Raw genomic sequence first — 22888 nt, 5'->3', positions numbered from 1 at the left:
TCAAGTCCCAGGCAAGTTGTGCCCTTGATCACTTATTTTACCCAGTCATATTCTAATTAATCATAATGATCTGCATAGGTTAATTTTGATGGGACCCAATAGGTTACCCTAGTTTGACTATCTTTATACCTTGTTCACCACTGGATTTTTGGGTAGTACCTGCTATTGCTTTATGTGGTTTTGGGTATAGAGATACATTTTATTCATGATTATCTTTTATTATCAGTTGTTATTTACTGTTCATGATAAGATCATTATGTTAATTGGAACATGGAGAACCACCCGGGAAAACAGTGCTACCACAAGGGTTTATGGACGCCCTTGGCTAACTAATTAGGAAAGCTAGTGGAAGACTACCTTACCCGAAAGGGGCAAGGGCAGTAGGGGAGTGGTCAGTGTAGGGAGGTCCTTGGTTGATTTTGTTGCGATGGCGGTCAGGCAAGAACCCTGCATTGGAGCTTCCTATAAACTGTAGCGGGTTTTCTGAAGCTAGTGGAACTTTGTAAAGGCCTCGTAGTGTTACCCTACCTCGCCTCCTCGGTAGAGGTGTATGGGAAGTCGTGATCCCTTGGCAGATGGGTAACATGACTTGTGGGTAAAGATGCGCAACCTCTGCAGAGTGTAAAACTGGTATACTAGCCGTGCTCACGGTCATGAGCAGCTCGATTAAAGATGCGCAACCTCTGCAGAGTGTAAAACTGGTATACTAGCCGTGCTCACGGTCATGAGCAGCTCGGACACTCACATGATTAAATTATGGAACTTAAACTCAATTTGTCATATGCATTGCATCGCAGGTGAGATTGTTACTTTTGTTCTACTACTTAATTGGGTTGGTATTTACTTATACTTAGTAATTGCTAATAAAATTTTGACCAACTTTAAAAGCAATGCTCAGCTCTAACCATTCTCTTTGGTAAGCCTTACACTTCACGTGAGCTCCCACCTTTGGCGAGTTCATGCACATTATTCCCCACAACTTGTTGAGCGATGAACGTATGTGAGCTCACTCTTGCTGTCTCACACCCCCCCCCACAGGTCAAGAACAGGTACCACAGGATGAGGCGCATGAAGGATGCTGTGACGAGTTCGTGAGAGGTCTAGGTCGTCGTCTCCCAGTCAACTTTGGGTTGCTGGACCGTTGTCTCCTTATAATGTAATTATTTATTTATTTTGTACAGAACTCCTGTTATATAGTAAAGATGTGACATTCGATCCTGTGCCATGATTCATCATATGTGTGAGACTTGGTCCCAGCACACCTGGTGATTATGTTCGCGCCCGGATCTTGGTGCCCCGAAACCCGGGTGTGACAGATGAACCAGTTCCTCAGGGGGGTAGTGTTGGGACGAAGGCTGATCTGACCCTAAGTCAACAAAGTGAAGCCATCACCAGCCCTCTACTAATAGTAGCGTTGTAGGTAACTAGAGACTTCGTGTGGTAACGACTTCGACGACATCAGCCATCGGTTGATGGAGACGAAGGCGTGGGATTCCTCGTCCCACCTTGAGGAGCGGGACGTCCGTAAAAAAGAAGCCTTCGCTAGGGCGCTGACATAACAAAAACTGGAGGAAGACGTGAAGGCTCCTCCGGGCGATGGCTACGAGTGCGGCAGAATTGCTCGTCCAGGTTGTGCGCCCGCAGTGACAACGATTGGGGCGCACCTGTCAGTGTAATTAGCGGGTATAGTTGTGCGTGCACATAACCAGAGGGGTTGCGGGACTGTAATTACCCTATTGTACAGTCAGTGTTGTAAGAATGTGACGTTGACTGGGGGCAGTGGCGTACTTTGGACGACCTACCCACGGACGACCCTATAAATACCCCTGTTCTGTGGCGGGACAGACACACATAACGAGAAGCTACAGGTCCCTACCATTTGTCTTGTCGTGCACCTAAGCTCTCTCCCACTGACTCTGAGTGTTTCGGTCCACTTGACAGTGCGCCAGCGCGTGTGAGTGCCCAAGAGTGCCCTTTTATTTGTTTTTTTTCATCTTCCCAATTTAACAAAAATGTATGTAATGCTATTATTCACTTTTGATTTATCCGGTCTCCGAGACAAACGTAGTGCGTGTTTTAAGGCATCTTCCTTGTCAACAAACTTTAGCTTTAGATATCTTTTCGATTTTGATCGTGAATCTAGTAAGTTGGCCTCCTCGCATAGGTAGCCAGATCTTGTAACATCGTCAATGGCGAGGTAGATGGCGACACACCTGTCACGTTCTCGCTGGAGAAAGATGGCTCTGGTTATCATGAAAGCAATAATAGAAGTAATGCATCTTCTACAGTGAATTACGTGTTAATATATAGTCGCCAAATACGGCTTGGAGATGAAGTACAAGATAAAGACATTTTCGGCGCTTCCTTTAGAGAGAGTCTCAAAATATACCAAGATTAATTTGTAACCAACTAGGTTACTCCTTCTAACAATCTCTCTTCCTCGATTCGATATAAGCTATATACTTATATTTATGTTCATATTCTAGTGCTTGTTGTTTATGCGGTTAGGAGTGGTGGGCTGGTGGCACTAGCGTTGGTCTTGTTACTTGTACCTCTAGGTGTTAGTTGCTCTCTAGTTAACTTATCTGGTGTAATTGTGTAGCTAGAAGCTTTCTGTGGTGAAGCCATTAGAATAGAATCAATTTTGCTAGTGATTGTAGTTGCTATTAGGTCAACTATTAGACTAACCACTTTGCTTGCTCTAGTAAAATTGTATTTCCTCTGGCTGGCGAGCGGAGGACGACGGAGCAGAAGCAGCTGGCCTCAGCCGCTGGACAGTGGGCCTCGACTAGCAGCAGATAGGAAACCGGGATAGAGCTGCCTTCCCCTTCCGGCTCCGCTCAGTCAGGCCTCAGATCGGTCGAATCCAGCACCCCCTCCAGATTTGCGTCACCAATCTTCTTCTTCTTCCGCCGCCGCCGCCGCTCCCCCACAAGGAGGTTAGCTGCTATCCCCAAATCGATTCATCAATCATCCGTGTCCTTCCATTTCATTCCAGTCGGTCGCCGCAGCACGGACCGAGAACAGAGCATCACGTCACATCAAACTAACCTAACCAGCCTCGTCCCTCGCTGCGTATCTGCTGCACTTTCATCAACACCAGTCTTTCTCCTCCTGGATTGCATTGCCCAGGCAAGAGAACGCACGCACACCGACCGGAATAGCCATGATCTTCTGATCCAATCCAAGATGGGCCTCAAGGAGCAGCAGCTAGACGCCACTGACCAAACTCGTGATGCCGCCAACTCCCTCGCTTCTGTTTCTGACGAGCACCACGAGGGACCCCGTGTCTCAAGCTGCAGCACCGACAAGGATTCTGGCCTTCCAAGTTGCCGAGTCTGCCATTGCGTGGAACCCGATCTAAGAGGCGAGTCCGCCCTCGGATTCTTGGGCATCGTGCCCCCTTCCCCTCCCAGGACTGACACTGGGGGGCCAAAGGATGATGCTGCCACCAGCCCCAAGGGGGAGATATTCGTGTGCGCTACTGACGTCGAATTGCAGCAGCAGCAGGACCATCTTGTGGATCTAGGGTGTTGTTGCAAGAACGAGCTTGCCCTTGCGCACTATGCCTGTGCGTTGAAGTGGTTCATCAGCCATGGATCCACCGCCTGCGAGATCTGTGGAACTGTTGCTGCAAATGTAAGGCCTGACGATTTCAACAAGGTTCTCGCGTCCCTCAAGGATTACCAAGCTCTCAGGGAAAGTACATCCACATACTGGTGGTTGCAGCAGCATAGTGGTGTTGATCCAGACGCTGTTGCAGCAATACGAAGGCACGAGATCTCATCCTGGTTCAATCCTCACGTGCCTATCTCCCAAGGCCACATTGATCAACCGCATCCCTCAACCAATAATTCTTCTGTTCTTGAGCAGCATACTAGTGTTGTGGCAAACACAAGATGGAGTTTGGAGAGTACTGGAGTTTTTATTGCTATCTGCCTGGTTGTCATTATTCTTGCATGGTTGGTCGCTCCACATGTTGGCAAGGTATGCTGCAACTTCTGCTAAAGAGTAGTTAGTACTACGTACTTGTCCTTTACAAATCATAAAGCGGAGAAGCATTTTCTGTGCAGAAAGCTGCTGTAATCTGTCTTCATATGCTTCTTGGAGGTCTATGCATATTGACTGTAGTAATATCCCTGAGATTTGTAAGTAGGCGGTGACATATTTCATTTTTCCTTTTAGCCAGATTTTTCACCTCTGACTGAGTTTAAATGTCAAAAAAATAAATAAATATGCAGGTTTTCCCGAGAATCCAGTATGGGTCTATGCAATATTGGGCAATCTTGTTTGTGTCCTGGTTCCTTGTGTTTGGTGTTTGGGCTTCACGAACACGCGGCGCGCGTTCCTCATGAGTATATTCTTGTGTACTTGCTATGTAAAATAATGCTTGTCTTTTCTCCGACTTGTTATATATATATATATATATATATATATATATATATATATATATATATATATATATATATATATATATATATATATATATATATATATAAACTGCCTGTATATGCTTGATTTTGGAAGATCATGTCCATGCTACAAGAGAAGAAGTTGGTCAGTAGTCTGTATTGGGTTGGTTGCTTCTTATTTATCCATAGATCGTGACTGTTTTACACTACTGCATTGCTTGCTTGTATAGTGAGATGACCTCCATCCTTGGGCAGATCCACACGAATTTGAGATGGATGTATATGTATGTGCCTGCGCCCTGCCTGAGAAACTAATATGCAGTTTTCGTCAATACCATCAGGCAAGCCGATGTAATATGGTTTAAAATTTTAATAAAATCTTTCTTTATTATTAGTAAAAAAGGACTCAATACGCTTGAAAATTCAAAAGAAAAAACGGTTGCAGTGGGGGTATTTTGCTTCATTTCTTCCATCCACCAGGTATTCTATTCAGATTGGGGTAATTTTATTAATTAATTCAAACACATGAGCACATCATAAATAGCTTTGATCGTCCCATTGAGCTATCTATCCTACACTAGACAAAGATTAGCAGCAGCAGTTGCTTATCAACTGCGTTGTCCATCACTCCACTCCAAGTATTGCAGGTTGCAGCTGCTTACAGTTGCAAATGCACTCCATTCCATTCCATTCCATTCTATTCTACTACAATCAGACGAGTCTCTCTTCCTCTTCCTGTACAAGTACTCCCTGGCATCCATCACCTTTCACCAAGTACCGTTTCAAGAAGGGCCTCCTCCTCCTCCTGCACGCCACACACAAGTTCAAGAGATCTTATCCATAACCAGAACAGTATTATGAACTCTACATACACATGCGGCATATACCACTAGAGCTGTAAATTCTGTCTCTTCATCTACCGCATCCAGAACTGCAGGGTCTTCCATCAGATCCTGAGAAGAAAGAAAAGTTCGTAAATACAAACTGGGTTGATAAAGGAAAATGCTAATCAACAACACTGCTTACATCCTCAGCGATGCGTAGCACACCATCCTTATCCTGCACAAACATCCTCGATCAGACATCATGTACAAACTAAGTCATAGTGTATAAATCAACAACCTACTAACCTTGATTGCGACAAAAAGAAGAGGATCAACTGGTGTATAAATCATATAGTGTGCACCATCCTGCAGATACCAAGTGTCACAAGCATGCCAATGAAGACCCAATATTGACTATTATTATTTGTCACTGTACGCTCAATTACCCCTACGACGAAGTATGAATGAAGCTAACTAAATCACATCAACACAATTTCATATTTTAATATTGCATCCAGGCAGTCTGCTCACCAAATTGAAGCAGCAAATCTCTACACCTTCAAAAGGCACACCTTCACCGGAATCTGCAATCTTTTACATATGAGATATATATTGTACTACTAGCAACCAAACAGTTGCTGAAAACGTTTCGGGTTGACAAGGTAGGTTGCCCAAAAAAAAAAATTCATTTCCTTAGTCATTTTGGTTACCATGAAACTCTTGAATGGCCTCTTCAGGAAAGCAGAAGCCACCCCTTGCTGTATAACAGAATCTGAAACGGAGAGGAAAGAGGACACATTGCGACAGAAGCAAAGGGATGGACACAGATATCCTGACAAGTGTGCGCGATCCTTACCCGCTTTCTACAAAGTGCATATGTACTCTGGCAAGGGCATAGGCAACAGATGGAATGATTTGCTTGAGTTGGTCGTCATCGACCTAAATAAATAAACAGGTATTAGGAACCATGGGAAAATAAATGAAATAATCAGTTGAAGGAATGTATATGAGGGCCAAGTCATACAGCTACCCAGCCACTGAAATTTGTGCTCTTGAGGACCTGCACAGGCCTGTAAGAGAGAGAGAGTGTGACTTGGGTGTCTGCGATGAGTATGAGTACAAAAAAGAGAGTGTGTCACTTACATGTCAACTGGGCAGAGAAGCATGCAGTCGTGGTCCTGCGAGCTCCGGAATACTCTCCTGATTATGCACTCCAAGGGGCGGTTGTTGGTGTCGTCGATCTGCATATCACAATGTTGGTTTGGCTTGATTTCATTTGTGACGACAGAAAGAAAGAAAATATTAAGCTGCCCAACCATACCAGATAACCAAGGTGCAGAACGAGAGAAAAGAAAGAAGTGGAGGAGGAATGGGATCGGCAGGCGTACGTACGATGGTGACGATGCGCTTGGATGCTGCGGCGATGCACCTGCCCTGGTCATCCAGCACGAAGCCGGCCGGTGGCTTGGGCATGGCGGCGGCCCGGGTGCCCCCAGCGAACCTCCCCTCCTCCCGGTCATCATAGCCGCCGTCGTATTCATCTTGGTCCAGAGGGACCCTGGGCGGACGGCGCGCGGGTCCGGGGGGCTTGTTCCTGCGAGGGGGCCGTGGGCGGGCGCGGTGCTGCTGCTGCTGCTGCTGCTGAGCGGCGCGGACGGAGAAAGCGCGGCTGCGCAGGGGCAGAGGGGGCTTGGTGGCGTCGACAAGTACCAGCTGCTGCTGCCCACGCGTGCACAAGAAGACCAGGGACACGGGTGCGGCCGCCGCCGCCATTTCGTGTTGGCTGGGAGTCGGAAAGCTTGGCAGAGAATGGATGGTGGGATGGATAGCGCAGCGCGCTCGCCCCTTCTATCTCGACTTAGCAATCTTCTATCTCGACTTAGCAACTTAGCCAGTTTAGGTAGAGGGACTAAACGTGTATTTAGTTTGAGAGTCAACTAGAATAAAACAATTTCATTCTATTTTTTAAGAATAGAGCTATTTTATTCTGTGTTTGTCATGCCGTTCTATTTTTTTGTTTGGTTAAAGACTAGAATAAAGCGGAGTCGTTTCGTTCTTTGTTTGGCTAAAGAGTTATATGAGTCTATAGGAGAGGAAGGAGAGTGCTCGTGTCCGATTGTTTTGGTGGAGCGTGAGCATTCCAGCTATTTATGATAATTTTCATATGAAGAACACAAGAGTCGCTCCACTCATCTTTTACTGAAATCAAATATACACAAATTAGGAATAGAGCCGCTCCATTCTCCTTCACTGCTCAACCAAACACATCCTAATTTTTAGTCCCTGTTTTTTAGTCTCGTTTCATCTCTACTTTATCAAATGGAAAGACTAAAATATAGACTAATTAACTTTAGTCTCTAGTCTCTCATATAAGTATTAAAAAGGACTAAAAGACAATATTTACTCTTATTGTCATTGCCTAAAAACCAGTGTCATACAACATAAATAAGAAAAGGGGTATTTCGTCTTTATGTATTATACTAGGTATATGCCTGTGCGTTGCTACGAAATCAATATGATAAAATCCATATATATGTAAAAACACTAATTGTTATTCTATATTCTTGCTAGCATCACTCATATTGGATGTTTACATACTTAAAAGATATAACAAAGTGTCCGTTCATTGCTATAGAGATGAGTGTGAATGTGGTTTCAAGGAAACAACCATACAATGCAATACTAAAATAGAAAATAATAATTAAAAATCTACAACAAAACATAATGTAAAGATAAATAATGTATGAAACATGCCATCGTGGAATAACATCTTTACTCTTTGACTCTTTGTTGATGGTTCCAAGTGCAGGAGTACTTGGAGAACTGATCCTGAGTCTCTGACCATCAGAAAGACGCACTACCGTCGATCAGTTTCAACGATGCAGAAAAAGAAATGACGAAAGAAACATAGACTGCATGAAACTTCAGTAGAGCAAATGATGTTAGAAACATAGCATAAAAAGTGAATAACCTTGTCAGCAGCTGCTTGTAGCGTGACATGGTCACCCCATTCACCATACCTGGAAAAGATTATTTTTAATAATACAACAGTCAGAAAAATCACAAATTCAGGTACTTCTATTATTGAAGCAGCAAAGTTAATATAGTAATATCCATACTTCTTCATTTTCTTGCAATAATGTTTATATTTCATTGGAACGTAACCTTCATATAAGAAGTTACATTCCTTGAGCTGCAAAAAAGAAAAACAGCACATATAAGCATGCAGGCCTCTCAGGAATGAAAAAAAAATATTAGACCAATGGTTAGAAAGTTATGTTTCTGAATACTTCATCTGCTCTAACGTTACTCACTGTTTCGGGTAGTTTGATACTACCCGAACCCGTACCCGAAATTACGGGTACGGGTTCGGGTATAGATGTTAGATACCCAAAATATAAAAAACCCAAAAAGCCTGACCCGAAATATTGGGTAAACCCGAACGCCCAGCTCTAGTTGTATCAAAGAAATACTGAAATAGAATGGGCATGAGTTGGTGTACCTGACAATTTCCATCACCAGATACTCTCACCTCAAACAAGTTGTATGCATTTAGCCTACAAAGAACACTTAATCGTGAACACATGTTGATGTTTTATCTATAACCGAAACATGCACAAGTTACAAGAGACTGGAGTTCCATATCCCCAAAAGAGTTGAAAGAAATTTAATATCTAAAAGGGAAAAAAATTGGAAATGCAGTTTATGTGTTGTACAATTATCGATATCAAGGAAGAAAACAGAACCACAAAGTGTAGGCTGAAAATTATATAACTTTAGTGGACACACACACAAGGGAAAAGAAAAAGAAAAGTGTATGCAGGGAAAAAGAGAGAGGCCTAGCTGAACAAAGTTAACTGTAAAAGAGAGGAACGATGATTTGCATAACTTGTTTATATCCACATTTATCTACAATACTCTCATGATGTCTGTGATGGCATTTCAAATATCTTTCTCCACAAACACAACTTGCATCCATTCCCAAGTATTTCAGCATGCATTTAACATATGACATGATAAAATATCCACATGGACTTAAAGTGATGTTCCATGTATGTAATACTCAATTCTGCATGTATGGGATGACAATGGCCTCTCAAATGTACAAATATATATGTACAGTAGAGGCACTGATATTGCGCTTGAAGCACAGGGACCTATGATGATACAATAGAAAACTTGATGGCTTACCTCAGGCGTCAATGGGCAAAGGCCATCTTTTCTTTTCAAGTATGAGTCAATCACTTTTTCTTTCCACCATGGATAAGCATACCTGAAGCCAAGAGCAGTTCAGAGCATGTCACTTCAACAGAAGAAATAAGTAGAGGAAATTTCACTCTAGTTTAAAGGCACAATTCCAAATATATTGAAGCAAACAATTGAGTTTTAACAGACTTACAGTAGGAAACAACCTGTACACACACTCACCACATGCTGTCGCGGTACTTGAGGGTGTATGGGCCGCTCTCGAGAGACCTCCCAAAGTGGGTATGCACCTTGAAAGAGAATTAGGCTTACACCTAGTTCCTATATAATTTTGGTGGTTGAATTACCCAACACAAATCTTTGGACTAACTAGTTTGCCCAAGTGTATAGATTATACAGGTATAAACGGTTCACACTCAGCCAATAAAATGACCAAGTTTTGGATTCAACAAAGGAGCAATGTGGGAACCGAAGGCCCTCTGGTCTGGGAGCACCGGACTGTCCGGTGTACACCGGACAGTGTCCGGTGCACCACCGGACAGTGTCCGGTGCACCAGAGGACTCCAACTTGAACTCGACACCTTCGGGAATTTCCAGAGGCGACTCCGCTATAATTCACCGGACTGTCCGGTGTACACCGGACAGTGTCCGGTGCGCCAAGGGTGGTCGGCCTCAGGAACTCGCCAGCTTCGGGAAACTCCAACGGCTAGTCCGCTATAATTCACCGGACTGTCCGGTGTGCACCGGACTGTCCGGTGCGACTCCGGAGCAACGGCTACCTCCGCGCCAACGGCTCTCTGCCACGCATTTAATGCGCGCTCTGCGCGCGCAGATGTCAGGCGCGCCCATTCCGGCACACCGGACAAGGAACAGTAGATGTCCGGTGTGCACCGGACACCCAGGCGGGCCCACAAGTCAGAAGCTTCAACGGCTAGAATCCAACGGCAGTGATGACGTGGCAGGGGCACCGGACTGTCCAGTGTGCACCGGACTGTCCGGTGCGCCATCGAGCAGACAGCCTCCCAACGGCCACTTTTGGTGGTTGGAGCTATAAATACCCCAACCACCCCACCATTCATTGCATCCAAGTTTTCCACTTCCCAACTACTACAAGAGCTCTAGCATTCAATTCTAGACACACCAAAGAGATCAAATCCTCTCCAAACTCCACACAACGCCATAGTGATTAGAGAGAGTGATTTGCTTGTGTTCTTTCGAGCTCTTGCGCTTGGATTGCTTTCTTCTCTCTTGATCCATTCTTTGCAATCAAACTCACTTGTAATTTGAAGCAAGAGACACCAAACTTGTGGTGGTCCTTGTGGGAACTTTGTGTTCCAAGTGATTGAGAAGAGAAAGCTCACTCGATCCGTGGATCGTTTGAGAGAGGGAAGGGTTGAAAGAGACCCGGCCTTTGTGGCCTCCTCAACGGGGAGTAGGTTTGCAAGAACCGAACCTCGGTAAAACAAATCTCCGTGTCTCACTTGCTTATTCGCTTGGGATTTGTTTTGCGCCCTCTCTCGCGGACTCGTTTCTTTATTACTAACGCTAACCCCGGCTTGTAGTTGTGTTTATAATTATAAATTTCAGTTTCGCCCTATTCACCCCCCCTCTAGGCGACTTTCAATTGGTATCAGAGCCCGGTGCTTCATTAGAGCCTAACCGCTCGAAGTGATGTCGGGAGATCACGCCAAGAAAGAGATGGAGACCGGCGAAAAGCCCACTACAAGCCAAGGGAGCACTTCATCGGAAGAGTCCCGCACCAAGAGGAAGGAGAAGAAGAAGATCTCCTCCAACAAAGGGAAGGAGAAGAAATCTTCTTCTCACCACAAAGAGAAGAAGGAAAAATCTTCTTCCCACAAGCCGCGTCGGAGTGGGGACAAGCAAAAGAGGATGAGGAAAGTGGTCTACTACGAGACCGACACTTCATCAACATCGACCTCCGGCTCCGACGCACCCTCCGTAACTTCTAAACGCCAAGAGCGTAAGAAGTTTAGTAAGATCCCCCTACACTATCCTCGCATTTCTAAACATGCACCTCTACTTTCCGTCCCATTAGGCAAACCACCAACTTTTGATGGTGAAGATTATGCTAGGTGGAGTGATTTAATGCGATTTCATCTAACCTCACTCCACAAAAGTATATGGGATGTTGTTGAGTTTGGTGCACAGGTACCGTCGGTAGGGGATAAGGACTATGATGAGGATGAGGTGGCCCAAATCGAGCACTTCAACTCTCAAGCGACAACGATACTCCTCGCCTCTTTAAGTAGAGAGGAGTATAACAAAGTGCAAGGGTTGAAGAGCGCCAAGGAGGTTTGGGATGTGCTCAAAACCGCGCACGAAGGAGATGAGCTCACCAAGATCACCAAGCGGGAAACGATCGAGGGGGAGCTCGGTCGGTTCCGGCTTCGCAAAGGGGAGGAGCCACAACACATGTACAACCGGCTCAAGACCTTGGTGAACCAAGTGCGCAACCTCGGGAGCATAAAATGGGATGACCATGAAATGGTTAAGGTTATTCTAAGATCTCTTATTTTCCTTAACCCTACTCAAGTTCAATTAATTCGTGGTAATCCTAGATATACTAAAATGACCCCCGAGGAAGTAATCGGGCATTTTGTAAGCTTTGAGTGCATGATCGAAGGCTCGAGGAAGATCAACGAGCTTGATGATCCATCTACATCCGAGGCTCAACCCGTCGCATTCAAGGCGACGGAGGACAAGAAGGAGGAGGCTACACCAAGTCGACAACCAATAGACGCCTCCAAGCTCGACAATGAGGAAATGGCGCTCGTCATCAAAAGCTTCCGCCAAATCCTCAAGCAAAGGAGGGGGAAAGACTACAAGTCCCGCTCCAAAAAGGTTTGCTACAAGTGTGGTAAGCCCGGTCATTTTATTGCTAAATGTCCTATATCTAGTGACAGTGACCGAGGTGACGACAAGAAGGGGAGAAGAAAGGAAAAGAAGAGGTACTACAAGAAGAAGGGCGGCGATGCCCATGTTTGTCGGGAGTGGGATTCCGATGAAAGCTCAAGCGACTCCTCCAACGACGAGGACGCCGCCAACATCGCCGTCACCAAGGGACTTCTCTTCCCCAACGTCGGCCACAAGTGCCTCATGGCAAAGGACGGCAAGCGGAAGAAGGTTAAATCTAACTCCTCCACTAAATATGAGTCTTCTAGTGATGATAATGCTAGTGATGAGGAGGATAATTTGCGCTCCCTTTTTGCCAACCTTAACATAGCTCAAAAGGAAAAACTAAATGAATTAATTAGTGCCATTCATGAGAAGAATGACCTTTTGGATTCCCAAGAGGATTGTCTAATTAAAGAAAACAAGAAACATGTTAAGGTTAAAAAGGCTTATGCTCTTGAAATTGAGAAATGTGAAAAGTTATCTAGTGAGCTAAGCACTTGCCGTGAGATGATTGACAACCTTAGACATGAAAATGCTAGTTTAAATGCTAGGGTTGATTCACATGTTTGTAATGTTTCAATTCCCAATCCTAGAGATAATAATGATGATTTGCTTGCTAGGATTGAAGAATTAAACATTTCTCTTGCTAGTCTTAGAATAGAAAATGAAAAATTAATTGCTAAGGCTAAAGAACTAGATGTTTGCAATGCTACCATTTCCAATCTTAGAGATAAAAATGACATTCTTCATGCTAAGATTGTTGAACTTAATTCTTGCAAACCCTCTACATCTATCGTTGAGCATGTATCTATTTGCACTAGATGTAGAGATATTGATGTTAATGCTATTCATGATCATATGGCTTTAATTAAACAACAAAATGATCATATAGCAAAACTAGATGCTAAAATTGCCGAGCACAACTTAGAAAATGAAAAATTTAAATTTGCTCGTAGCATGCTTTATAATGGGAGACGCCCAGGCATCAAGGATGGCATTGGCTTCCAAAGAGGAGACAATGTCAAAATTAGTGCCCCTCCTAAAAGATTATCTAATTTTGTTAAGGGCAAGACTCCCATGCCTCAGGATAACGAGGGTTACATTTTATACCCTGCCGGTTATCCTGAGAGCAAAATTAGGAGAATTCATTCTAGGAAGTCTCACTCTGGTCCTAATCATGCATTTATGTATAAGGGTGAGACATCTAGCTCTAAGCAACCAACCCGTGCCAAGTTGCCTAAAAAAACTCCTAAAGCATCAAATGATCATAACATTTCATTTAAAACTTTTGATGCATCTTATGTTTTGACTAACAAATCCGGCAAAGTAGTTGCCAAGTATGTTGGGGGCAAGCACAAGGGCTCCAAGACTTGTGTTTGGGTACCCAAAGTTCTTGTGTCTAATGCCAAAGGACCCAAAACCATTTGGGTACCTAAAGTCAAGAACTAAACTTGTTTTGTAGGTTTATGCATCCGGGGGCTCAAGTTGGATACTCGACAGCGGGTGCACAAACCACATGACAGGGGAGAAAGGGATGTTCTCCTCCTACGAGAAAAACCAAGATCCCCAACGAGCTATCACATTCGGGGATGGAAATCAAGGTTTGGTCAAAGGGCTTGGTAAAATAGCTATATCTCCTGACCATTCTATTTCCAATGTTTTTCTTGTAGATTCTTTAGATTACAATTTGCTTTCCGTATCTCAATTATGTCAAATGGGCTACAACTGTCTATTTACTGATATTGGTGTCACTGTCTTTAGAAGAAGTGATGATTCAATAGCATTTAAGGGAGTGTTAGAGGGTCAGCTATACTTGGTAGATTTTGATAGAGCTGAACTCGACACTTGCTTAATTGCTAAGACTAACATGGGTTGGCTCTGGCACCGCCGACTAGCCCATGTTGGGATGAAGAATCTTCACAAGCTTCTAAAGGGAGAACACGTTTTAGGACTAACCAATGTTCATTTTGAGAAAGACAGGATTTGTAGCGCATGCCAAGCAGGAAAGCAAGTTGGCACTCATCATCCACATAAGAACATAATGACGACAGACAGGCCACTGGAGCTACTACACATGGATCTATTCGGCCCGATTGCTTACATAAGCATCGGCGGGAGTAAGTACTGTCTAGTTATTGTGGATGATTATTCTCGCTTCACTTGGGTATTCTTTTTACAGGAAAAATCTCAAACCCAAGAAACCTTAAAGGGATTCTTGAGACGGGCTCAAAATGAGTTCGGCTTAAGGGTCAAGAAAATAAGAAGCGACAACGGGACGGAGTTCAAGAATTCTCAAATTGAAGGCTTCCTTGAGGAGGAGGGCATCAAGCATGAGTTCTCTTCTCCCTACACGCCACAACAAAATGGTGTAGTGGAGAGGAAGAATAGAACTCTATTGGACATGGCAAGGACCATGCTTGATGAGTACAAGACTTCGGATCGGTTTTGGGCCGAGGCGGTCAACACCGCTTGCTACGCCATCAACCGGTTATATCTACACCGAATCCTCAAGAAGACATCATATGAACTCCTAACCGGTAAAAAGCCCAACATTTCATATTTTAGAGTCTTTGGTAGCAAATGCTTTATTCTTGTTAAAAGAGGTAGAAAATCTAAATTTGCTCCTAAGACTGTAGAAGGCTTTTTACTTGGATATGATTCAAACACAAGGGCATATAGAGTCTTTAACAAGTCCTCGGGACTAGTTGAAGTTTCTTGTGACGTTGTGTTTGATGATACTAACGGCTCTCAAGCAGAGCAAGTTGATCTTGATGAGATAGGTGAAGAAGAGGCTCCATGCATCGCACTAAGGAACATGTCCATTGGGGATGTGTGTCCTAAGGAATCCGAAGAGCCTCCAAATGCACAAGATCAACCATCCTCCTCCACGCAAGCATCTCCACCAACCCATGATGAGGAAGAAGCTCAGGTTGATGAAGTAGAAGATCAAGAAAATGAGCTACCTCAAGATAATGGCAATGATCAAGGGGGAGATGCAAATGAGGAAGACAAGGAGGATGAGGAACAAAGACCGCCACACCCAAGAGTCCACCAAGCAATCCAAAGAGATCACCCCGTCGACACCATCCTCGGCGACATTCATAAGGGGGTAACTACTCGATCCCGTGTTGCTCATTTTTGTGAACATTACTCGTTTGTTTCCTCTATTGAGCCACACAAGGTAGAGGAAGCACTTCAAGATTCGGATTGGGTGGTGGCGATGCAAGAGGAACTCAACAACTTCACGAGGAATGAGGTATGACATTTAGTTCCACGTCCTAATCAAAATGTTGTAGGGACCAAATGGGTCTTCCGCAACAAGCAAGATGAGCATGGTGTGGTGACAAGGAACAAAGCTCGACTTGTGGCCAAAGGATACTCTCAAGTCGAAGGTTTGGATTTCGGTGAAACCTATGCACCCGTAGCTAGGCTTGAGTCAATTCGCATATTATTAGCCTATGCTACTTACCATGGCTTTAAGCTTTATCAAATGGACGTGAAAAGTGCCTTCCTCAATGGACCAATCAAGGAGGAGGTCTATGTTGAGCAACCTCCCGGCTTTGAAGACAGTGAGTATCCTAACCATGTCTATAAGCTCTCTAAGGCGCTTTATGGGCTCAAGCAAGCCCCAAGAGCATGGTATGAATGCCTTAGAGATTTCCTTATTGCTAATGGCTTCAAAGTCGGTAAAGCCGATCCTACACTCTTTACTAAAACTCTTGAAAATGACTTGTTTGTATGCCAAATTTATGTTGATGATATTATATTTGGGTCTACTAACGAGTCTACATGTGAAGAGTTTAGTAGGATCATGACACAGAAATTCGAGATGTCTATGATGGGGGAGTTGAAGTATTTCCTAGGATTCCAAGTCAAGCAACTCCAAGAGGGCACCTTCATTAGCCAAACGAAGTACACTCAAGATATTCTAAGCAAGTTTGGGATGAAGGATGCCAAACCCATCAAGACACCCATGGGAACTAATGGGCATCTCGACCTCGACACGGGAGGTAAGTCCGTGGATCAAAAGGTATACCGGTCGATGATAGGTTCATTACTTTATCTTTGTGCATCTCGACCGGATATTATGCTTTCCGTATGCATGTGTGCAAGATTCCAAGCCGACCCTAAGGAAGCTCACCTTACGGCCGTGAAACGAATCTTGAGATATTTGGCTTATACTCCTAAGTTTGGGCTTTGGTATCCTAGGGGATCCACATTTGATTTAATTGGTTATTCGGATGCCGATTGGGCGGGGTGCAAAATCAATAGGAAGAGCACATCGGGGACTTGCCAGTTCTTGGGAAGATCCTTGGTGTCTTGGGCTTCAAAGAAGCAAAATTCGGTCGCTCTTTCCACCGCCGAAGCCGAGTATATTGCCGCAGGCCATTGTTGCGCGCAATTACTTTGGATGAGGCAAACCCTGCGGGACTACGGTTACAAACTGACCAAAGTCCCCTTGCTATGTGATAATGAGAGTGCAATCAAAATGGCCGACAATCCCGTCGAGCATAGCCGCACTAAGCACATAGCCATTCGGTATCACTTTTTGAGGGATCACCAACAAAAGGGAGATATCGAGATTTCTTACATTAATACTAAAGATCAATTAGCCGATATCTTTACCAAGCCCCTTGATGAACAATCTTTTAACAAACTTAGGCATGAGCTCAATATTCTTGATTCTAGGAATTTCTTTTGTTAAATTGCACACATTGCTCATCTATATACCTTTGATCATATCTCTTTTATATGCTATGACTAATGTGCTTTCAAGTCTATTTCAAACCAAGTCATAGGTATATTGAAAGGGAATTGGAGTTTTCGGCAAAGACAAAGGCTTCCACTACGTAACTCACACCTCGCCGACGCTCCAAGCAACTCTCTATTCGTTGGGGAGAAATGAGCATCAAACAAAAGGACCGCACTTCATCCTTGAGGGAGAAATGAGTCCAAGGAAAAAGGACCGGACTTCATCTTTGGTATAATCTTAACTCATTTATTTATGACCAAAGGGGAAGGTCACACTTCGAGGGCTCTAATGGTTCCGTTTTTGGCGATTCATGCCAAAAAGGGGGAGAAATGAGCCCAAAGCAAAAGGACCGCACCACCACCAAATTCAAAAACTTAAGTGTTGAATATTTTTCAATTGATATTCTATTGTGATCAGAAGGGGGAGAAAGTAGTATTTCAAAATGATACATCAAAACCCTCTTGAACACTAAGAGGAGGATCCCATTTAGGGGGAGTTTTGTTTAGTCAAAGGAAACGCATTTGAAACAGGGGGAGAAAATTTCAAATCTTGAAAATGCTTTGCAAAATCTTATTCATTTACCTTTGACTATTTGCAAAAGAACTTTGAAATGGATTTACAAAAGAACTTGCAAAAACAAAACATGTGGTGCAAGCGTGGTCCAAAATGTTATAAGTAAGAAACAATCCATGCATATCTTATAAATATTTATATTGGCTCAATTCCAGGCAACCTTTACACTTACATTATGCAAACTAGTTCAATTATGCACTTCTACATTTGCTTTGGTTTGTGTTGGCATCAATCACCAAAAATGGGGAGATTGAAAGGGAATTAGGCTTACACCTAGTTCCTATATAATTTTGGTGGTTGAATTACCCAACACAAATCTTTGGACTAACTAGTTTGCCCAAGTGTATAGATTATACAGGTATAAACGGTTCACACTCAGCCAATAAAATGACCAAGTTTTGGATTCAACAAAGGAGCAATGTGGGAACCGAAGGCCCTCTGGTCTGGGAGCACCGGACAGTGTCCGGTGCACCAGAGGACTCCAACTTGAACTCGACACCTTCGGGAATTTCCAGAGGCGACTCCGCTATAATTCACCGGACTGTCCGATGTACACCGGACAGTGTCCGGTGCGCCAAGGGTGGTCGGCCTCAGGAACTCGCCAGCTTCGGAAAACTCCAACGGCTAGTCCGCTATAATTCACCGGACTGTCCGGTGTGCACCGGACTGTCCGGTGCGACTCCGGAGCAACGGCTACCTCCGCGCCAACGGCTCTCTGCCACGCATTTAATGCGCGCTCTGCGCGCGCAGATGTCAGGCGCGCCCATTCCGGCACACCAGACAAGGAACAGTAGATGTCCGGTGTGCACCGGACACCCAGGCGGGCCCACAAGTCAGAAGCTTCAACGGCTAGAATCCAACGGCAGTGATGACGTGGCAGGGGCACCGGACTGTCCGGTGTGCACCGGACTGTCCGGTGCGCCATCGAGCAGACAGCCTCCCAACGGCCACTTTTGGTGGTTGGAGCTATAAATACCCCAACCACCCCACCATTCATTGCATCCAAGTTTTCCACTTCCCAACTACTACAAGAGCTCTAGCATTCAATTCTAGACACACCAAAGAGATCAAATCCTCTCCAAACTCCACACAACGCCATAGTGATTAGAGAGAGTGATTTGCTTGTGTTCTTTCGAGCTCTTGCGCTTGGATTGCTTTCTTCTCTCTTGATCCATTCTTTGCAATCAAACTCACTTGTAATTTGAAGCAAGAGACACCAAACTTGTGGTGGTCCTTGTGGGAACTTTGTGTTCCAAGTGATTGAGAAGAGAAAGCTCACTCGATCCGTGGATCGTTTGAGAGAGGGAAGGGTTGAAAGAGACCCGGCCTTTGTGGCCTCCTCAACGGGGAGTAGGTTTGCAAGAACCGAACCTCGGTAAAACAAATCTCCGTGTCTCACTTGCTTATTCGCTTGGGATTTGTTTTGCGCCCTCTCTCGCAGACTCGTTTCTTTATTACTAACGCTAACCCCGGCTTGTAGTTGTGTTTATAATTATAAATTTCAGTTTCGCCCTATTCACCCCCCCTCTAGGCGACTTTCACACCTTGTCTTGCCCCTTGCCGCTCTGGTCGATGAGCGTGACCTCGAACAGCGCGCGCACATCGGTGCCTTCGCTGGCCAGGGCTATGAAGAGCGAGACGTAGACAGCGCCATCCTCGCCGCTCAGCGCCATCCTCGCCACTCTTCCCATCGGGGTAGAAGTAGATCGCCCAATCGAATCCCCCCACGTTGAAGGGCTCGGAGGCGATGAACTTCCCCAGCTAGGGAGCGGTGTGCGAGACCGACGCCGAGGCGGACGCCGCCGCAGACGCATACGGTGTGGCGGTGCTATGGGAGGACAGTCGAAGCCTAAGCTCCTCATCATTGCTTGGGATCCACTTTAGTAGTGTGTCTATCAAGTCTGATGGAAGTTCATTTCCTACAAATTAGCAAGGGCGGTGGATGAAATAAAATACAGAGATGGGGAACAGTATACCTCTGAGAAACTAAAATGCTTGCATACTAAAAGATAGATGTTCGATATTTGGAAATGTCTTAACACCTTAGCTCAGAAAAAAAACAGATTAGTCTCTAATATTTATATGTAGGTTATGATGTCAAATTAATAGTCATGTAGCAGCGTCATTATATCCAATGTTACAAGAGAAGCTGTAAACCAGAAGATGGAGAAGTTAACATCATTGCATCATAAATGAGTACTACTACTTTAAAAAAATGTAGAATAAATATGCAGTTACAAGACTATGCATTAAGAATTTTAAGATTACACAGAAGAAGCATTGTAGAAAGGAAGACCTATCCATGTAAATGATTAGAATGGCAGAAAATTGATTTTACCTTCCTTAACTGCACTACATACTTCCTCTGGTGAAACACTCAAAGCCTACCAATCTGGCGACTTCATTTCTTCGAAGGTGTCAATTCGGCGAGGTCTGAAGCTAGTACAATATCTAGGATATCAAGCACCCCATCGCTAAGTATGTGGCATCACTCTTAATCTGTTGGAAATTTAAAAGAAACAAGCAGTTTTCTTGAAATACCCAGAATCAATTCAATTACAGCCTATAGAAATGAACAATACTTAATTAAATCAGCTCAGTTTTCTTTATATGATGTTTCATGTAGTTGATTTATAAAGAGTTATTCTCAACAAAAACACAATATATAAGTTTGGCAAAGTTGGTCTGGGCATAGGAGCACCGAACCGAGTGCATAGAGGGGTCTTGGACTGGCCTCGGACAGCTGACGCACGTGACCGGTTCGATGGGTCAACAAACTGGTTTACTAGAGAGGTTGTTTTTCGGTCGAAGAGGAGATGGCGCACCAGTACGGTCCGGTGGCGCACCAGATCGTTTGACAAAGCAACAATCATCTCTAACTCCAACAACTAGGCTGGCGTGGCAGAGGTCCGATGGCATGTCGGACCAGTCCAGTGCCCCTGACAAGACTACTCCCGTCAGAACGGCTCTCTGTCAAAACAATCTGACAGCGGTCTGGTGGGTCACCGAACCGTCACTGTGCAAGGTCCGATGCCATGTAGAAAGCTACATATTTTCCCACTTCATGCTAATGACTATGTGGGGGTGGTTGGTTATAAATACACCCGAAGCAGCACATTGAAGATACAAGAGCTACACTAAACATCTCTAAAATCAATGCAACTGCTCCCAAACATTCAATAGTCTCCAAGCGCCATATTCGAGTGAATTGAACCAGAAAAGAGTTAGCGTGTTGTGAGAGTGTTTCATTTTAGTTGTTGCCAAGTTCTTGTGCTCTTGATTTTGTTTCATTCTCATTCCCATCCCCATTCTCACACTTTATAAAGCTAACAAGAGACGTCAAATCGTGTGGTGATCCTTGCGAGGACTTATTGTCCTTTGAAATTGAGAAGAAGAACTCAATTGGTCTACGTGACCGATTGGGAGAGGGAAATGGTTGAAAGAGACATGTCCTTAGTGGAATCCTCAACGGGGAGTATGTTCTTTGAAACTGAACCTCAAGAAACAAATCGCATGTGTTCTATGTGTTAATTCTTATTTGTGATTTGTTTATTCCTCCCTCTCTCTAGTTCTCTTGCTTGCACTTGATCTTATATCCTTTGAGTTGCTCTTAAAGTAATTTCACAATCATTTGAGTACATCTTGCAAGAAGAACATCTCTCCCTCACTTCGATTGTTCTTATTCTCGTTCTAACTCCTAACCGGGGTTGAAGTTTGCGTTTTAAGTGTTAAATTTTAGTTTCGCCTATTCACCCCCTCTAGGTGACTTTCAATTGGTATGAGAGCCCAACACTTTATTAGAGTCTAATAACTTTAAGTGATGTCGGGAGAAGTCTCCAACAAGAACGAGAAGATGCCTTCAAGAGAGAAGTACAAAGAAAATGTGTTGTCAGGAGAAAGGGTGCCCTCGGGGGAAAAGCACATGGAAAAGAAGGAAGAATCCCAAAGCTCCTCAAAATCGCACAAGAAGGAAACCAAGAAGAAGAAGAGGATGTGAAAGGTTGTCTACTACGAGACCGACACATCATGACCTTCCACATTCGACGCCAAGTTGACAAAATGCCCAAAGAACAAATATAATGCTCATTAATCTTGGTAACAATGATGACCTCTGACCACTTGGTGAACTTATTAATGGGTATGTATAAGTACTAACAACCCTTAAGCGCTCTAGGAAACCTAAAGTGTCCATACCCCAGACCATGAAGGGCCATGATAGTGGGACAAATTGCTATGCTTGGGCTAGTGTGTGGATCTCAAACCACAAACGACCATGATATAGGAATAAACTACAATGTTTAGACCAATGTGTGGATCTGCTTTGCATGGAACTCACTTGTGAGACTTTTCCTTACCAAGTCAACCACGTCCTTGAGGTCTACTGGTTAGTAAAATCATTACCAAAAGGCTTTATTAACCATCATGCTGGGCGGTGGATGACTATCACACTCACCCTTGTAAACACAAATGAATATATTGTTGTCTTTCCCCTAGAAAACACACTTTAGGGGGGACGTTGTTGGCGTCGCACCGATAATGTTCCCCGTTCTACCATCGCATATCTTTTAGCGAAGTGATTGATACATTTTATAATGACATCATTGTCAAGAGGATGTTCTCCTTCAAGTAACCACAAATTACTAAGATTTATCAATCAGGGCCCACCTAGACGTCCCTGCCACCCTAGCTAGAACCGGGCCTTGGGGGACTATAGGCTATTGTCATCACGGGGTCTTAAAACATTGTAACCTAGGCATGGGATGTTTGAATGTATCATAGCTTGGGTCGCTTGTGCGTTTGCGTCAGTCGTTGTCTCTTCCCTTAGTCCGAAGAGTTTTCTCAATCGTCTTAGGCCTATGACTATTTGACCATGGTAGTATATTTGAGCGATAATATTGTAGATGACAGTATTATAAGCCTCCACTATCTTAAAGTTGATGAAGTGGAGAGCGGTCCATTTTTGTTGTGCCCGACGAAGAATCACACGCTTCTATACACTAAAGCACTCACATAGCTTTATCCATAGTACGAGAAGGTCTTTTACCTCGAAATACTATATCTTTAGGTTTTGGTACGTGTGGCTTGGGTATGTGTGACGTCTGATGAAGATAGCAACTTTTGTCTTTTATAAAGCTACAACTAGTGACATTCGATACTGAAGGACCGTTGAGGCGACTAGAGGGGGTGAATGGGTGAAAGTGCAT

General features: G+C 44.2%; 2 protein-coding genes and 1 long non-coding RNA gene across 6 annotated transcripts; 1 reads left to right on the top strand and 2 right to left on the bottom strand.

Annotated features, from left to right (window-relative positions):
• Window positions 1-2709: 2709 nt before the first annotated feature.
• Window positions 2710-4744, top strand: LOC100382547 (uncharacterized). Of its 3 annotated transcripts, XM_008663928.4 has the most exons (4): window positions 2711-2939; window positions 3133-3987; window positions 4074-4148; window positions 4242-4744. In XM_008663928.4, the coding sequence occupies exons 2-4, from the start codon at window positions 3190-3192 to the stop codon at window positions 4353-4355; spliced, it is 987 nt and encodes a 328-aa protein (XP_008662150.1). In that variant the 5' UTR covers window positions 2711-2939; window positions 3133-3189; the 3' UTR covers window positions 4356-4744. The 3 variants fall into 3 exon arrangements, with proteins under 3 accessions (XP_008662149.1, XP_008662150.1, NP_001168752.1); XM_008663927.3 differs by having other exon boundaries at window positions 2710-3987; NM_001175281.1 differs by having other exon boundaries at window positions 2773-4252.
• Window positions 4745-4875: 131 nt separating this feature from the next.
• On the bottom strand, window positions 4876-7197 carry LOC100277249 (uncharacterized). 2 transcript variants are annotated; one of them, NM_001373994.1, is made up of 10 exons: window positions 6629-7051; window positions 6380-6477; window positions 6261-6306; window positions 6093-6175; window positions 5947-6008; window positions 5768-5820; window positions 5543-5602; window positions 5439-5471; window positions 5300-5365; window positions 4876-5217 (listed from the first exon to the last, which is right to left on the bottom strand). In NM_001373994.1, the coding sequence occupies exons 1-10, from the start codon at window positions 7007-7009 to the stop codon at window positions 5173-5175; spliced, it is 927 nt and encodes a 308-aa protein (NP_001360923.1). In that variant the 5' UTR covers window positions 7010-7051; the 3' UTR covers window positions 4876-5172. The 2 variants fall into 2 exon arrangements, with proteins under 2 accessions (NP_001360923.1, XP_008661758.1); XM_008663536.4 differs by having other exon boundaries at window positions 4894-5217; window positions 6267-6306; window positions 6629-7197.
• Window positions 7198-9651: 2454 nt separating this feature from the next.
• Window positions 9652-20291, bottom strand: LOC118473619 (uncharacterized). Its single transcript, XR_004853453.1, has 3 exons — window positions 20023-20291; window positions 19229-19603; window positions 9652-9732 (listed from the first exon to the last, which is right to left on the bottom strand). It is a non-coding gene; the product is annotated as an uncharacterized lncRNA (long non-coding RNA).
• Between the last annotated feature and the right edge of the window lie 2597 nt (window positions 20292-22888).

This window comes from Zea mays, chromosome 10 (genome assembly GCF_902167145.1).
Source record: "Zea mays cultivar B73 chromosome 10, Zm-B73-REFERENCE-NAM-5.0, whole genome shotgun sequence".
NCBI classification, from domain to species: domain Eukaryota; kingdom Viridiplantae; phylum Streptophyta; class Magnoliopsida; order Poales; family Poaceae; genus Zea; species Zea mays.
The sequence above is the reverse complement of the archived record's forward strand: the minus strand, read 5'-3'. Positions and strand labels throughout refer to the sequence as shown.

What these genes read in the sequence shown, in the direction of transcription:
- LOC100382547 (XM_008663927.3), top strand. Translation starts at nt 3,190, where the DNA reads ATGGGCCTCAAGGAGCAGCAGCTAGACGCCACTGACCAAACTCGTGAT. An exon ending in TCGCTCCACATGTTGGCAAG is followed by an intron (nt 3,988 to 4,073) that starts GTATGCTGCAAC and finishes TTTTCTGTGCAG; the next exon opens with AAAGCTGCTGTAATCTGTCT. An exon ending in TAGTAATATCCCTGAGATTT is followed by an intron (nt 4,149 to 4,241) that starts GTAAGTAGGCGG and finishes ATAAATATGCAG; the next exon opens with GTTTTCCCGAGAATCCAGTA.
- LOC100277249 (NM_001373994.1), bottom strand. Translation starts at nt 7,009, where the DNA reads ATGGCGGCGGCGGCCGCACCCGTGTCCCTGGTCTTCTTGTGCACGCGT. An exon ending in CCAAGCGCATCGTCACCATC is followed by an intron (nt 6,478 to 6,628) that starts GTACGTACGCCT and finishes TGTGATATGCAG; the next exon opens with ATCGACGACACCAACAACCG. An exon ending in TGCTACGCATCGCTGAGGAT is followed by an intron (nt 5,366 to 5,438) that starts GTAAGCAGTGTT and finishes CTTTCTTCTCAG; the next exon opens with GATCTGATGGAAGACCCTGC.